This window comes from Anopheles funestus, chromosome 3RL (assembly GCF_943734845.2).
Source record: "Anopheles funestus chromosome 3RL, idAnoFuneDA-416_04, whole genome shotgun sequence".
NCBI classification, from domain to species: domain Eukaryota; kingdom Metazoa; phylum Arthropoda; class Insecta; order Diptera; family Culicidae; genus Anopheles; species Anopheles funestus.
The window spans coordinates 66,693,643-66,711,073 of NC_064599.1; the positions used below are offsets into that span (position 1 = coordinate 66,693,643).

At 41.3% G+C, this 17,431-nt stretch overlaps 3 protein-coding genes across 3 annotated transcripts in view; all 3 read right to left on the reverse strand.

Annotated features, from left to right (window-relative positions):
* The window catches only part of LOC125770881 (neuromodulin), a 67,535-nt gene extending 64,091 nt beyond the window's left edge, over positions 1-3,444 (reverse strand). The window contains exon 1 of the mRNA XM_049440922.1: positions 3,280-3,444. Within this exon, the coding sequence (XP_049296879.1) occupies positions 3,280-3,385 (106 nt within the window). The 5' untranslated portion in view covers positions 3,386-3,444. The remainder of the gene's footprint in view (positions 1-3,279) is intronic.
* A 1,436-nt stretch (positions 3,445-4,880) lies between these two features.
* LOC125770878 (Golgi pH regulator) lies at positions 4,881-7,229 on the reverse strand. The gene is made up of 5 exons (XM_049440919.1): positions 6,965-7,229; positions 6,613-6,883; positions 6,137-6,538; positions 5,887-6,068; positions 4,881-5,804 (listed from the first exon to the last, which is right to left on the reverse strand). The coding sequence occupies exons 1-5, from the start codon at positions 7,010-7,012 to the stop codon at positions 5,349-5,351; spliced, it is 1,359 nt and encodes a 452-aa protein (XP_049296876.1). The 5' UTR covers positions 7,013-7,229; the 3' UTR covers positions 4,881-5,348.
* A 396-nt stretch (positions 7,230-7,625) lies between these two features.
* LOC125772426 (homeobox protein vnd-like) lies at positions 7,626-15,546 on the reverse strand. The gene is made up of 3 exons (XM_049444130.1): positions 14,889-15,546; positions 8,590-9,116; positions 7,626-8,522 (listed from the first exon to the last, which is right to left on the reverse strand). Exons 1-3 carry the CDS (start codon positions 15,041-15,043, stop codon positions 7,702-7,704), a joined length of 1,503 nt encoding a protein of 500 aa, XP_049300087.1. The 5' UTR covers positions 15,044-15,546; the 3' UTR covers positions 7,626-7,701.
* Positions 15,547-17,431: the final 1,885 nt, after the last annotated feature.

The window sequence follows — 17,431 nt, forward strand, 5'->3', positions numbered from 1 at the left end:
AAATAAATAGCCAGGAAAAAAGAAACAGGACAATCTGTTTATCGTAAAAGAATGAAGTAGAAAACAGGTTTTCGCTCGGGAAAACAAAAACAAACCCATTTTGCCCCAGATAGAGTGCTGGACGCAGGAGAAACAAAACAAAACAAAACAAAACAACAAAAACAGTATACAGGGGGGCTGTGAAATGAATGTTGTTCGTTATTCGTACAATCCATCTTGTGCCCTTCGGCGAAGAAACGGTACCCGATAATTTTATTCATAAGCGCCCCGTCTCTATGCAAATGACACATTTAGGGGCCATGAAACGGACGATTTGGTGCCTTATAAGATGGAGTATGCCGGGAGCTGCAGGCCGTGCAAGTAGTGCAAGGGTAAGATTTATTGTCCGAGTGCTTTTGCAAGGGTTATTAGAGATGCGTTCCGTAGGGCAGACAGTTTGTATTTATTTTTTTCTTTTTAGCGGTAAGCATTATTATTTAAATTGCTCACATTGAAGCTAATTTGATTGTGTCGCTTGATAATTGGGTACAATAGAGGGTACTTTAAGTACAATTATTTTGGATTTTGAAATTACACAAAAGTAGTTTTTTTACAAAAATAGAACACTCAAATATAACTTAAGATAGGTTTGATTCTACGTTAAAAAGATCAACATTTGTGACCTCTCCGTATCGTGGTGCTTCGAAGGGATCAATAAATGGAATAATTCCTTTCTTCTACGGGCCACATACATTCATTGCCATTCGAATGATGTTTCGAAATCATGTAAATGCTACTGAATCGTTTAGTGTGGCCTCCCTTCGTAAAGTCATTACACGTACACGTGGCGCGCTTGTGCATTTCTACAAGAACAAACGCTTTGCGACGATAAGTGGGTTCTGCAATAAGAAAGCAAAAAACGAAAAAGACACAGCTAAAAGAAATGGAGTGTCTTTATTTTGTCGAGTTTATGTAAAAAAACATGTCTGTACCGCGTGGAATCGGTTTTACATTCTATTGGAATGATTCACTCGCGCAAGCAGCACAGAAGATACAGAGTACAGAGAATAATAAAGAAACGAACCAAAACCTGCTACCCATGGTGAACATTAAACGACCGCAGCGAAACTGGTACCAGAGTGAAGTAAAGCAGAAACACTCGAGAATGGTAGAAAAAAAGACCCTCACTGTTGGGTTCTTATGCAACGATGGGCGCCACCACCCGCCGCCCCATTCAAGTACAAAAGACGAAGCATGTGGATATGGAGACTGGTGCGCCACACCGAACATCATGCTTGTCCTGCCTGTGGATGGAGTTTTGTTACAATTCTCGGTGTGTGTTTGTGTGTGTGGATGGATGGTAAAAGCAGCTAACGAAATCAAAGCCATCGTGGGAGAGGACCCTGGTTCGATCGATCCATTCGCCCAATCGGTTAGGACCCGGACCTGGTTGCAAGTAAAGCAGCAGCACCCCGGGAAGTGCATCAAAAATTGAAGCTTCAAATCAATAACCGTACCGAAACTTTGGTCCAAAAACGTTCCCTCGGTTGGAAACAGGAATTGCTGCTGTGTAACTGTGGTAGGATCGATTCCAAACCGAAGATCCTGCAGCATTTCTAAGAACGGCAGCAAACGCTGGCATTAGCAAATCCGTTCTCATTTGCTAACGGGGGCCCCCAAACCCTCCCCCCCACCGCGTACATAATTCAACGAACGGAAAAGGGGATGAAGGTGAAGACAGGGAGGCAACTGTTCCGAGTAGTAGAGTGGTTTTGAAAAGTTAGATTGATGATAACAGAATAGGCAGAGAAGTTTTCGCTTTTCCGTTGCTTTTGGCTTTGCTTATGCGTGTGTAGGAATAAATCAGAGTCTTCTTCCGCACCTCCGATTTGGGTTTTCCGCACGAAGCGACGAACACGGATGCGATGTCGGAAAACAATTATATTAATAATTTACCACACCTCATTTGAAGGGCAACTAGGCAACGGTTTTTGAGGCTTCCCAGCGATTAAGAATAATGATAAAAAAACGTTACCTTTCGCTACTGTTGACTTCTTGTGGGTTCCGCCTTAAGGTGGATGCTTGCTAGGAAAGTGGTGAAGTTTTTTTCTTCTTCTTTGGTGTCACTTCACTCGAGAAGGGAGGATGTAACACGCGCACGCAACGGAAATAAAACCTGAACACCGGTAACGGTAACTCGCGGTGATGAGATTGCTTAAAACGTGGCCCGCTAAACTTCACTGCGATTATGCAACGGCCGAATACTTTAAGCGCGACGAGGCTCAAACATGAACTGATCGAAGACAAAACCCAGAACACGTAAAACTACCCGTTTTCTTTTCTCGGGACAGGGTTTAAACCCTTCAGTGGCTGTGGCTGAGAGCAGCACGATTCAGAACAGAAACGCGGTTTGGTTGGGCAAGAAACGGCGCGCTCGCGTACGGCGTATGGTCCGGAGTAATGCTTTCACGTGTGCACGGCAGCGCGTATCACTTCAGAGTGAAAAGCCTTGAAAGCTTCGGTCGACCCGTCCCGAACCGGATGCGGATGCACACACGTAGCCGGTTGGCCACAGACACAGTGGTGAACGTACCAATGGTAGCAACAAATAGCAAAACCCGAATCGCAACCGGACCGGTTGCTGCTGCTCGAAATGAAGTAAAACGGTGGCAAGCCGAACCGCTGCTCGAACACGAAGCCAGTCCCGTGCGTTCCGCTTCGGGGCTTCTTACTTGGTGCCTTGGTAACGCGTACGTAGCGTACAACGAGCGTGATGTAATAGTGTAGGAAATAGCGAGTAGCTTTTGCTTCGAACAGGAGAGCGCGAGAGAGCGCAAGAGAGAAAGAGTGTGAACGGGAGAGCGATAACACAGAGAGTGAGAGAGAAAGTAAAGAAGCTTTCGAAAGCATCACGGAAAGCACAATTCGAGCAGTTTCGTGCGATGTGGTGTGATAAAACAACCTGTGAATACATTGTTGTTGTTAGCAGTTGTGTAATTTAGACTTAATTATTGTTGAATTAATTTAAAACTATATTCATTTTAATTTAAAAAAAGATTTGTGTTATTTTTTGCAATCTTGTTAAGGTATGTCACATATAAAGCACAATGTGAAATAATTTCCCAACGTTATAACTGTTTTAAAACATTTTTTAATTTAAATATTAACAACAAAGTAACAAAACGTGTTACTTTCTACAAAACACCGTGCGCCTCCATCGCACACATGATGAACAACCAGGCGTCTCCATCTTCTACCGACCGAAGAGGAGGGTTTTGCTTTTTTTTTGCATGAACTTACCCTCTTCAATATCACCTTCCAGCAGCTCACCAAGGGCAGCGGCCGAGTCCGTCGTCTTCTGTCCACCGCCGTAGCTCGGTATCTCCTGGCTAGTGTTGCAACCCATTATGGTCCACGGCACGCAACCGATTCGCTACATGGAAGCATCCAACTTACTTCGCGCCAAACGGAAGGGTGGAATGGTGTTTAAAAAAAAACTTGCCACTCTATCTCTTACTTCCAGTACACTAATTGGTTATTAATTGTAGTCACGTTTTTTTCACTCTTCATTCGGTCCCATGGGACCAACTGCATACAAACCGCTGACCGTGGAGTTGTACAGTATTGGACACACGTTTTTTTTTGTCGATGCGTTTATACTGCAACCTGTTGTTGCTGTTGCATGCCGACCACTGTACGACCGTGACGGTTGTCTCGTGCCCAATGCGACCGCTTCGATCAAACAACGGAATTGATTGATTCTCGCCCGCTATTTACCAACAGCGGGTTGCGGTTCGCGCGAAGATACGATCACCGATGTGTGATGAGATGAGTTGACACTCTATTGTACACGTAAATTATTAATTTTCCATCACACGTGTTGAATTTGTACGTTGACGGTTTTTGGGAAAAACGGTTTACAAAACTTTACGGAACACAAAGGCGTAGTATGGCGTTACAAGTACCGAGCGCAAATGATCACACCTTTCGAACACTTCCAAGGCAAGGAGTGAACTTTAATGAACCTGTGTATCGATTAACAGCGTCTAATGCCCGTGAAACGAGGGAACTTTCGCACCCGGAGACCTATTAACAACCTGCACCAGGACCGCCATAGCTTGCTGGCACGACTTGACACTACCACTGGGACGCAGGAATCCGATCTACGGCACGGCACGGAAACACATTCGCAGTAACCTTCGTACGGGCGAGCTCACCGTGAACCACAATCATATGTTGTAGTTCCCGTGTTACCGGATGACGTGTGAACCGACGTTCGACTGACAGCGTGCGATCGGAACAGTACCGAACGTAACGATTGGCCCTGGCCGATACGGTGAGGCAGCGAGCGAGCGCTGGGACGCTTGTGTGTGTATTTGTACGGGGTTGTTTATTCATAAAATGGACCATCGGCATGACAACGATTTCGGTGAATTAAAAGGAAAGAAAACAACAAATAAAAAAGCCTTCGGTCTTTCAATCGTACGCGGGTTTTGATGCTCACAACGGTACGAAAAGGGCACGCTCTGTTTTGTTCGAGACACACTTTGTTCCCGCGGCGAGCAGGCAAAACTACAGCGACGATGTGCGATTGATCCGCTAAACCGTACGCCGACGATTTTGATTGCAGTTCCATTTGATTAAGTGACTGAAATACTGGCAAAGGTGGACGAACCATTAACTATGGATGACGGAGCTCCCATTAATGGAGCTAGTGTGAGGCGCGAGACGTGTGTTAGAAGTTTTTTTTCTCTCTACTACCACGATTTTGTTAACCATTAATTATTACCGCTAATTGTGTTGGAAGCAACGTGAAAAAAGTATTGCTTTTTTTCTAATTATTTGTAGACAATATTACAAATAATACATAACGAAAGCCTTGTAACACAAATCAAGAACCATTTCCATTCCAATACAACGGTTTATTTGTTGCTATTGATTGTTGGGTTTTTTTTCCTCTCGATTATTTACATCAACAGTTATCATAATGTCTCCAGCTTCCCGTCGCGTAGGTCGGAATGAATTAAAAAAAACTAAAAGAACAAAACTAAAGCAGATTAATCAAGCGTAACGCGTGAGAGAAATTGCATGGCGCATATTTGGGGTGTCGGTACGAGAACACTCTGCCACTGTTGCTGTTTCGGAGGGCAACATGAGCCGGCTAAAAGGTAATGAACATTAACTGCAATTATTAATACGATCACTTGGCTTTCGTTACATTAGCGTAGAGGCTTGTCCGCGTTTGGTCCACATCGCATGGCATTGAAGGTTACACGTAGAACAGTCGTAACGTCTCATCATCCCACCGCGGAGTTTTTTTTTGCGTGGCATGCAGATTGCAGGCAATAATCAAATTATGTTTGCCCTCGTTACATACTAGAGTCGACGTTCGGTGGCTTATGAAGCAGATACAGCACGACAATGGTCGCTAGAGCGCTAACTAGAAAGATCACATCGAACCATCGGTGGTAGAAGTTAAAGTGCAAACCGCCCAGCACCTCCGTTATGATGACCCGATACTCGGCCGGCATATTCATGCGCATTAGCAGCACGGACGAGCAGAAGTACATGCCCATTATCTGGGCCAGCACCAGCACGATAATGTTGGACGATTTGCTGGAGGAAATTTTGTAGAAAAATTTCGTCAACGTTAGCAACAGGCCACGGATGGAGGTGACCACGATGCAGCCCACGAGCAGGAAGGAAACGTGCTGGCTCCAGAACGCAATGTCCATCTCGAACCCGCACCAGTGCACCGCAATCTCGATGCCGCGCGTTACCGGATCCTTTTTGCCGACCCGGTCGAAAATTATATTTATTGTGCACTGTAAGTAAACAGTATAATTACACGTGTGTACCGGGTGGTCAGGAATACTGCTAATTATAGAGAGCAAAAGAGGGACTTACGATGAAAATTTTCCACAAACAGTAAAGGCTAAAAAAATGCCCCAGCACGTTAAAATATTTGCCCTGCAGTGTTGCTGCCCATCGTTGCCGTTCCTGCATGTTTTTCATCGAGTGCGCTTCAAGGAACAGTTGTCGGGACAGTTCTTCCAGTGCGGAAATTTCTAATCGTAGCTGGCCAATGTCTGCGGTTAATAAAAGGAAGGATATAGTAACAATGCTTTTCGGTGGATATTATTTGATTCATTCTTACTTTCAGCACCGGCAGGTCTTTGCGTGACACTGCTTATCATGCCCCAGATGCTTTGTTTTTGGTTCGGTTTGTTCCTCCTACGGTCAAGCGCAATGCGCTTCTTCTTCACCAGTATCATGTCTATCGTTTGCAGCAATCGTCGTTCTAGGTTCACCACATCGCTTTGTAAAACGGGGCGAATGAAATAAGACATGCTGGTGTAAGGGTAGTTTACTGCACCGAATCCGGACAGTATCGCCATCACGGTAACACCGACCACACCGATACGTGATACTGCTTGCTCGATCGTAAAGATGCCTCGGCTTACGCTTAGCAGTGGAAACGGGTCACCTATGCGCCAGAAACCGTACAAATAGCAAAGCCAGATGAGTGTCGTCAATGGTTGAACCCATCTGGCAGGCACTGAAAAACAAAAGCAAACAGATACACAATAGTCTGGGTTTTTTTTCAGCTAGCAAACACAAACCGGTACGTACCTATTCGCACATTACTGATGCAGGAATATGCGATCAAGTACGGTATTACGGCGATCACCATGATAAGCAGCAGCGTTAGTCCCAGGCGCCAGTGGAAATAGCGTGACGTTGAATCCAAGAAGCCGATGATTTCGAAAATAATCAGCTCGAACATCGTCAGCGAAAGGGCCAACGTGGATGAGAAGATGAGCTGTACGAACACATGCCGTATTTCGTAGTTGCGGAAGAGCTGTTTCACGAAAAATACCCATCCTCCGATGAAGAAAATGAGCTAAAAGAAAGCAACGAAAGGTAAAGCACTGCTGAGTACGTGTTGCATATTTCGATCGATCGGATCGGCTATCCTTCCTACCTGCGACACAAGAACGATCAGCGTATCGCCGAGTAATGGCAACTCCATTTAGCTGCCTGAGTTGAGATTGTGTTCGGATGCGGTACGAAGTGCTTTAATTGCAATGAGCTCGCATCGTTTCGTTTGCCTTTGCAGTTTTTGGCACCCTAAACTAGCGAAGAATTCTGTTAACGAATTTGTTTTACCGTGGCAAAAATGTTTGTTTATTTCGGCATTTTCAACGTCTGTCAAACTACGGCCCAGGCCCAGGTGACAAAAAAGATTGACAGCGTGGAACAGCGACAGACTTGCGTGCGTGCTATTTGAAATACTACAAGCTCGTTGTAAGTATAAAATACTCTCGTTTATGAAGAAAGATAGAAGAAACCAGTAAAAATATATTTTTTACACATTTTTCGTATCTTCGCTCGTTGAAAATGATAAAAGTGGGAGTGTTTCGGAAAGCGTTTTGAATGTGTCGTAGGATTTGTCGGATATTTCGAACTTCGACATTTACACTTTTCGAAAATGATTTAAAATCATCGTTTTTTCAAATGTAATACAAAAATGTGCTGTAATTTATTCTGTTTAAGTTTGTAAAGTTTTGTGTTTATTTTCTTCGATACATTTCATTCCAACACTTAGGTACTTAGGTACACAACAGCCTGAAATATAGTAAGTATTTAATCTGTTTAATAAAATTGCACTCTTTATTCGAAGAATCGATAAAATTGTCCCGACCAATAATCCCGCATTTGTCACCACATGCGTGGGGAAGAACCGTGCCCACCGGCAAGCATTCCACCTCCCGGCGGTTGTAATCCCGACCCATGAACCGCTCCAAACGATGAATGATGAAAGTGTGCCGAAGGCGCATGTTGATGAGCATGAGCAAGTCCTTGCTGTTGCTGCTGCTGCTGGTGTTGCTGTGCTTGTTGCTGATGGTGATGCTGATGCTGCAGCACATCCTGGCACGGTTTACCATCGCGTACCAACACCGGCGGATTGATTTTCTTCGGTGGACTCGCACCAAGCACGGTCGGTGGTGCTCCGTAGCATGAGCTTTTCTCCGTTTGAGCACGCTTCGTTTTGTAGCGATGGTTTTGGAACCAAATCTTCACCTGCGTTGGGGTCAGATTAATCATGCTCGCTAGATGTTCCCGCTCAGGGGCAGATAAGTAGCGGGCTTGCTTAAAGCGTCGCTCCAACTCAAAGGTTTGTGATTTGGAGAAGAGGATGCGTCGCTTTCGTTTCTTGTGACCACTACCACCGGTACCGGAGTCGTTACGATGCGCTCCCGAACGAGTAGTACGTGGATCCGGTGAGTCCAGATCGTCGGGAGTGTCGTGTGGACTGTGCTGGTTATTGTTGGTGTCGACGGAACATTCCGGATCGATTGATGGACCGTCGGATTCGAGGGCGACCAAGCGATCGGATGCTTCGTTTACCACACGGGGAATGTTACTGTAGCTGGCCAATGAGTAGAGTTCTGGACCGGGCGAGGTACTATCCGGGCTGAGCTGCTGAGTGTTCGCATTGCTTGCCTCATTTGTCGCGCTGTGCTGAATTACCGAAGGAACTGAGAAGAGTTTTGAAGGAGAATTAGTTGCCAAATAGTCCTAACAATCGGAAATGATTTATCATACCATAATCCAAATTAACTGCACCATAGGAATAAGACGAACGTGTCGGTTCTGACGCCACACCGGAAGCACTCAAAGCAGCACTGGATCCTCCGAATAGATGATGTGCATGATGCGAGTACGAATAGTACGGTGGAGGATCGTACGGTATCCCCGTGCCAATAGTGGCAGGATTAAGCACAGGCTGCAATGGTAAACAGGAACCACTATGGGAGGACATTGCACCGTACGAAAGTGGTGACTGATCGTCCACTGCCGGTCCGGACGGATAACTGCCCGGTGTGGAAACATCAAGCGTTTGCTGAGTTGCGCCATTTTGTTGCGATTCCAACTCGGATATAGTGAATGGGTAGGTCGTGGCATGAGGTACATGAGGCTGTAGCACGGCAGATGTTGAGAGACTGGGAACGGTCGGTTGATCTTTGCTGGAAGATTCCTGATGTTGCTGCTGACTGTTTAGCTCCAAGATATTGCTAATATGAAATCGTTGCGAGCGCTGTGATGGAGCCATTCGCATGCTGTCTAAGATGCTGCAGAAAAGATAAGACAAGGACACAAAAGAAGGGAATATAATTAAATATATTCGGCAGATGTAATAGACCTGATGAACATGGAGTTCCATCCGTTTTGGTTGATAATCTTAAATATTTGGATTAATTACATTGCACACAACAGCACATTGCTAGTTTTAATCCTAATCCAAAGAGTCGATATTTGAGGATATTATTTAATTTAGCTATGAATTATTGAATTATTGAAATTAGTATGAAATGAATTATTTTTAGCACTATTTCAAATGGAGAATTGTTTCATATCACATCACTATACGGCTTGTTATGAACAATTTTTGTTGCCGAAGCGTATAATAATTTAAAATTTTTGTTCCTAAATTTTAATTATATTAAAGCAACACAATAAGTAGATTTGTACACAATTGTTTTTTAAATGTCTGGTGAAAGTTCCCAAAAAATTCTTAAACTTCAGACGTAAATCACATCACAGTTTGGTTGCAATTGTTTTCTCTTAATGTTGTGTAAATATCCGTTTAAAATATGTACAAAAATAGGTGATTGTTCGGTGGGTATTACACCTACAAGATGTAAAAGTTGGTTTATATTAAACATTATTGTTATCCATCCTTTTATTTTTGTCATTTTTGCACAGAAAGGAAGAGGCAATATATTTTTATTACGGACTTTATCTAACGAAATTTTTGTTCTTTAGCCATTTTTAAAATTGTTGAAAAAAAAAATCACTAGTAAATATAGTTTTGAACATTTCTGTGGATCATCGGGTGGCTCTGCCTTTGAAATGTTGGGATATTATTGGAAATCTTCATGCATTTAGATTTTTACGTTTTTTTCTCTTTTGAAGTCCTTTTTCATAACTATAGGGACGATGTACGACCTAATATTTATAACTGAAAGCTTCAAAACATAGATCAAAAACAGTTTTCTAATTCCTTAACGAATTATTGATAAATCACTTTAAGCAGTCCAATTTATTAGTAAAGCAAAAAAGCAATAAAACACTAATAAAAATCGCAACTTTCGACACACTTTTTTTTCTCATTCGTGCGACACATTTAATTAGCTGTTATCAGTAAGCCACGGTTGGCACGTTTCATTGCGCACTAATCCTAAATAACCCATTCCCCTTATCAGTTATCCGCAGAATGGCATAAAAACAAGCAAATAACAACCGCAACCGCACGCTCACCGTGGAATGGAAGAATTGAGCACGATCGGATACAGTGCGGCCCGCAGCAGGCTGTGATTGAGCGTAGCTGCTGCGGGCATGAAAATTGGTGCCCACGACAGAAAGGGGGCACATTTTGTAAGCAGCTTTTCCAGCCGCGGATCGGTCACTTTTTCCTTGGCCAGTTTGTACGGTACGGTTTCGAATGTTCACGGAAATGTTCACTTTTCAGCTGAAGTTGATCGGCGAAGGATCGAAGCGTTACTGAATGTTCCGAGGTGTGCTGGTGGTAAGTTTACTGTGGGTCGTATTAGATGGACCTGTGTCCTCGCAAGGACACAACCAGTGCTTGTTTACGGTCATGCGCAGTAGCATCCCGGGACGTAAGCAACGAACCCTCGGGGGCTATTTACTATTTTCCACAAATTTCTTTACCACTTTGTCGCAGTTCCGTTTTAAGTAGGTGAGCGTTTAAAATTGTTTAATTATCGTTAAATAAATTTGTTTTAGTTTCCATTTTTATTCACTCTCAAAACTTGTTTTTAAAGCCCATTTACATAAATTAATTAAAATTAAATAATTAAGACTTAGAGTCTTTTCATTAAAAATTTTCAATGAAAATTAATATGAAAGAAGCACTGTGTAATAGTTTTACACCCAGAGTATAATTACAGAGTGAATTACAAACACTCGCTTTTACACTAAACGTACTAAAATATGCATTTTCAAAGTGTTAGGACACGCCCCTTTCATAGGAAAAAAGAGGCGTAGCATACGTATTTTCAAATCGGTTTGAGATTAGATTTAGAATTTTATTTTTTTTTTACAATCTAATCATTTTTGTTTAACTTAAATTGAGTGATTTTACAAACAATAACTAATTATTTGACTATAAAATTATTTACTAATTAAAATAAACGGCATGAAAATGGAAATGTAAAACAGCGAAGGAAGAGGATTTGTCCCAAAGTAAATAATATCTGTTTTATTTTATAATTGTTTATTTATTTTATTGTAATTCAAACCGATTTTATTGTAATATAGTTAACTAACGTATAAATTAACAAAATGAAAAGATTTTTATTAAACTAAATCACACCAATACAAAAAAAACAAATTCTTTCAAAGTTTCATTAAACACAATCAAACATTGCTCATTTCTTATTGATTTGTAACATCCATTTATAGAATGTAAAGTATTCAATTTCCACTCAATCATCGTGCAGACCCACTGCCAAACTGCATGCTAAGTGCATCGAAAGAGCTTCCCATTAAACTCCCATGAAAGTCGACAGCGAAATCGAAAAAAAGCGCAATAAATCTTCACAAACATATGAAGTGAACGTGAAATAAGCTTCACGTATGTTTGCACGAAGTTCCTTCCCCAAATGCAAGTGTTTTTAGCTCACTTATGGTTGCGGTTGGAGATGCCTTGTTTTTTTTTTTGTTTTTTGTTTGGAGATGATTTTGTTTTTGGCCCTCCTGTCCACGTTGAAGGGTTGTATAATGAAAGAAGACATAAAGAACTTTCCAAAGTTATGAAAGCCTGGAAAAAAGAATGGTAAATAGCATTACAGCAACGTACAGTTGCCTCGTGGATCGCGTGCCACCGTAATGATCGAGCCTTTAAGGATCGTTCTCGGTAGTATGGAACGAAACATTGCTCGTGCCAAAGGGCCATTTCGGTGTAACGATTTGGAGATTACGAAGAAAGGAAAAAATCCTTTTCAAACTGCGGCTATACACTTGACTCGACTGTAGAGCTACGTAAAAGGTACTGTACAGTGTAGAGCAGGGCTTGTAATGTCCTTATGCAATCGGAACTCTACTGAAGCATATCCTTCCGCCCCTATTCGTTACGAGCTCATCAAACAGTGTGTTCGCATAAACAATCATAAATATTTCATAATTACGGATGAGCATGTAAGCGATCGTAAAAACCATCGACCAGGCTAGGACGCAAATGCGCCATATATAGTACGTCACCTGCACAAAAACTGCGGGCCCGGAGTTTCGGTCTGTTGAAATTAGTTTGTTAGTAAAGCAATGCGCGTCAATTCCCACGGCCATCATACTGCGAGTAGAGGTAGAAATGGTTTTTAAGCCATAAGCCTCTATCGTGTCCTGGCGTGTGGAAAATGCTTGCTTCTCAACCCTCCCTCCCCCACCCCAACAAAAAAAGGAGGAAAACCATTAAGACACAAGTAGAGCACTCACGATGAGCAGACACGATGGACAGAAGTTAATTCGCCAACGTTACTTCCAAACGGCATTATTGCCCACAAATCAACGGTATTGTTGCGGTACTTTTGGCGCTGTTTTGCAATTGCACTTACACGAATGCACTTTTTATCGATGGTAGTTGTTGGAAGGTTAAATGTTGAAGACTTCCATTTCCTTCAATTACTACTAGACGAGTTGTTGCGAGTTCCACTGTTGTACCAGCGCATGAAGAAAGAAAGAAAAAATCGTTGTTGAGGATTCCTTACATCAACAATTCCTTTAGCTCGCAGGAGGAGTTCCCACTCCTCGTGGGAACTTTGTAATTGGTTTTTTTAAACAAAACTATACGTGCTCCCCTGCTAAGGGAGCAAGCAGCCTTTTGGCAGCTTGTTTGTAAATGGTTTGTGGCATGATTTAGTTTTCCATTCGGTTTTTTCCCCTTTAGAGCACCAATCAGTCAGGTTGATCGAGAGGTTAGGTTAGGATTAATGATTTATTTAAAGATGAAATTTTTAAAAAATATTTTATTTGTTTAATTGTAATGTTTTAAGCAAATAAATCAATACGCAAATAAACAATTAAAATATATAAGTTATATACAAAATTAAACTTTGAAACACCACTTTTAATTACTACAATCAGTAGCTTAGTACATCTCTGAACGCCTAAAGTTAGGCAATAGGAATGCATATTACTATTATATATTTTTTTCTTTCGCTAAATAACATAATCCTATATTTGCGAGAAATTTTTACTTTTTCCTTCCTCTACTTAAGGTGCTTCTAGTGCCTACGGTAGTGGGCTATATTAAATGAGCACGCGAATTGAATCGGTTTCGTCATGCCTAAATGCAGACAAAATGCTTTCCACCAGCGGGGTCGCCCAAAAAGTCAAAAGTCTCGTAAAGCAAATGGGGAGAGTTAGTAAAGAAAGAAGAAAATTCTACCATCAACGTAAAGAAAGAAACAGGATGGGGATTTGAATGAAGAGCCATTTTTGCTGGTGCTTCGTTGATACATTGTAAGGGTGATGCGGAGCTTAGCCGTAGCAAAAGAAGGTCGTTTTTATTTATTTTTATCCACTACCACCACCCAAAAGCAGTGGAATTTCGTTTTTCGGTGCAAACCACAATTATTGATATAGGGCTAATTTGATTTGTGCTTTGACGTGAATCGCTACTGATGGTTTGTTTTTTTTTGGGTAAGGTGAATTTTATTTAGAAGACATTGAGACAAAAATTTGATTGTCATTTTAAATTAAGTTTAGCGTGCGGTAAGCAGGCTAACAATGTACGATGATGAAATCTATTTCGATGCTAGTTTTGGGTATGATTGATTTGTTACATTGTAAGAAAAGAAAATAAAATAACTATTTAGAATTGTCTGGCTTGGCGCCTCAAAGTATACTATTATTAGTTGCCTTAGTTTTTACAGCAATAATTGATACTTTTTATGTATCAATGTCTCAAGCGGGATTGGTCTCTATTTTTATTGTAGCTCCTTAAATTTGTTTTTAGTACCTATTGTATAACTGCAGACGTAAACAATAAAACCACAAAAATAATAGAGAGCTTTGATACTATTTTTGAGAAACTCTACGTTCTTCATCAGATCGACAGCTGTTAGTCGTCGACCAACCAATTTCTTTTCAGGTTGAAATCAATTCTTTGACAAGTTTCAATTGTAGGGAGAAAGGGGTTCAAAAATTCACAGTTTTTGCATTGCGTATTAGTTGAATCATGACTTCCTCTCTAAATGTTGTACTTCAACTACCAAAGTATCTAGAAATGGTCTCAATTGAATTATTTCGGCTAACAAGCAGTCAACTTGGAGGGACAAAAATACTATTTTGCTGGATCGTCTGCAGTCGTTTTGAAGTCGTGAGCAAATCACCGGCGGACTCTTATTCGATATATAGTCCTCAGAAAAAAACCCTTAACTAACGATCTCAAATTCAAATCGATCTGTCCAAAAACACAACAATTTACGATCTGTCACTGCGAACCACTGTAACCACTTGAAAAGATAATTATCGAAAACGCCTAAATAATCCAATAAAAAATCAAACCCCCTAAATTCAAGTGGCTAACAACAATCTGTTCCTATTTTTTGCTACCAAAAAGACCCTTTTTGATATCTTTTTACGACTAAAAACAGTCGTCTCAACTCACAGGCACCACCAATTGAGAAAGATTAGATTGTTCCACAGGCTTGCAAAGGAAGCCGGCCTATTAATCTTCGAAAGGAAATCTTTCTACCGTTCAAAGCGTGGCTTCTCACCTCATCATCAGATCATAAATAACTCTTACCACGCGCTTGTCAATAGTCTTCCTCCGAATATGATATGATATGAATGAGAGGCCCCCCTTTTTTGGTACTTACTCCGTTCGATAGTCGCAATCCGGCGCATAATAGTCCGGCGGAAAGATATGAAAGTTCGCATCATAACCTTCGTCGGGTGCGTGTAGTCCGGTGTATGGATAAAATGGTGCCGTTGGTGTCTGACCGATGGGTAATCCATTTGCTCCTTGACTCATGGTTTTTTAAGTGTTTAATGTCGATAAATTCAATGTAAACTTTAAACACTTATTGGCTGGTAAAACGTATGAAAGACTCACACTTTTTTGAAAGACCATAAATGGAAGTCACTCTTTTTACATGGTATAAAAAAGCATCTTTATCGACACATTTTTGCCTTACAAATGCACAAAAATATAAATTCACTATTTGGCACTTAAAACATTCATCCCTTTCGCAATGTGGAAACACTTCCTCACAGTTAAAACAATGATTGTCCACTGATATCTTTATCATCTAACACCGAAGGCTTCTGATCATCGACTAACTACACTATCGATCCCGAACGGACCCATTCGATGGCCACCGATTGCGCTGACCAATCGTTAACGCACCCGGCGTATATTCGATACAGCGTGCTATCACTGCGGTCGAGTGTTGTCGAGCTTTAACGGTGCTGAATGCACTGGCACCGATGCACCACAGTGCAACAATCATCCTTCGGCAAGGTGGCCCACAATTCCCTCACCCATCTCTTCCACCCCTCCCCGTTCCACAAGACGCACCTTATTAATACGGCAGTATTATTCTCTAATGTTTAATTTCACATTATCAACGATTGATAAAAGAAAACGGGTGGCCAGCGGGTGGACTCCGTGTGTGCATTTGCACGGCCTGTCATATATGCACGCACGTACCGAACGATCCCGCGATTGCTGCTATCTTCTTTATCAGCTTGGTTGAAGCTTTTAATGGGACGTTTGTGAGGATTGGGGCAGCGAGTGGAAAGGAACGAGATTGGCGATTGGTTTTATTGGAAAATTTTACTCACTATCAGTAGCACGAACATGGAAAAGTTTTGCTTAGAAAGTTTTGTTTTTTTTTGCCTAAAAGTATGTTTGGCAACAAATGTCAAAAACTGTCCTCTTAAAGACTGACACTAGCATTTCTCTACTAAGGAAAAATAATGTTATCCATAGCAAGTGCATAATTTCAGGCTGTTTTATTCAAAAACACTTTTGCCAATCGAACTTTTGAAGTAGATTTAGTTGTATTTGTAGTTTTGTAATATTAATTCAGATATTATTATTTATCACTCAAGAAGATAAATTTCTGTGTTTAAAATATTTAATCGATACAAACAAATTAATGTTTAAACCTAAACATACTAACGACTACAACGTTAATTTAAGGGAACACGATACGCCGTCGGATGTTACACAATTGGTAACGGATTATTCTAATATATTAACCTCTATTAGAAAACGATTAAACATGAGAAAGTTTAGCTAAGAAATGTGTAGTTTTGCCTGAAGGTAAGCAAAATATTTCAGCTACTTATGACCTAAAAACACATCTAAGAAAGGAGAACTTTTTCTTAGATAGTGCATTACTTTCGTCGTTATTGTCTTTAAAACTACAAGCAAACATTTTTAAGCTTTAAATAAATGTTTAAAATAAGATATGATTAATTAATAATTTAAATGATCAAATGATTTAAAAGGAAATTGATTTATTTGTTCGAAAACACCTTTAAACTTGTAATTTCAATTTCTTAACAACTTTATGACGTTTCCGAATAGTGTTGCAAGCAGATTTATGATTGCATTGATATTGACTGCTCGGAATGCACTCTCGCCTGCAGGTCGACCTATTGCTTCATCACAAATACCCACACAAACACACAGGCAAGCATACAGTTTACCCATCCTTGTCCTTGCAAATCGATACATGCGCCAAGCCCTGCCTGTTCCCATCCAATGCAACACGGTGCATATGCAACCTGCATTAGCGATTGTCTCTTATCATGTGCAGTCGGGCGGATGCAAACAGTGACAATCGAGACGAGAAGTAAAGGAAAAATAAGAAGTTTTTAAACTTTTACCACCTTTTTTATATATATGGACTACATGCGGCACAGAGATATGACGAACCCGTCCGGGCTGGACGGATGTGCAAACATTGGTTCACCCCCCTAACCCCCCACACGCCCTCATGGGGCCGTGTGATGTGTGATCCAATAAGTGAAAAACCTGCGCCATATTATTGCCTCCCGGTGATGGCAGGCCGATTGCAAACTATCGTTTTGCGATAAGCAACTATCAGTGTGCTTCTCTCACTCCCTGTCAGATAAGACCCGTGGGTGAAGACATCACAAACCATCACAAGACCTAACAAAAAAAAAACAGCGAAGGAAAACCCCTGACTCACATACACCTGCCCTGAAGAGTTGCTAATAAGATTGCTCCATTTCATCCACCCTAAAGTGAACAGGGAATATTGCTTACCACCAAATCCATCCATTTGTTGCTTGCCACTTCCGGCATTTTCGATTCAACCATCCAGCGCCGTTTCTTTTGAAGTGACTGGTTTCCTGCTATTTGAAGTATTTTCGGTAGCAAGCAATC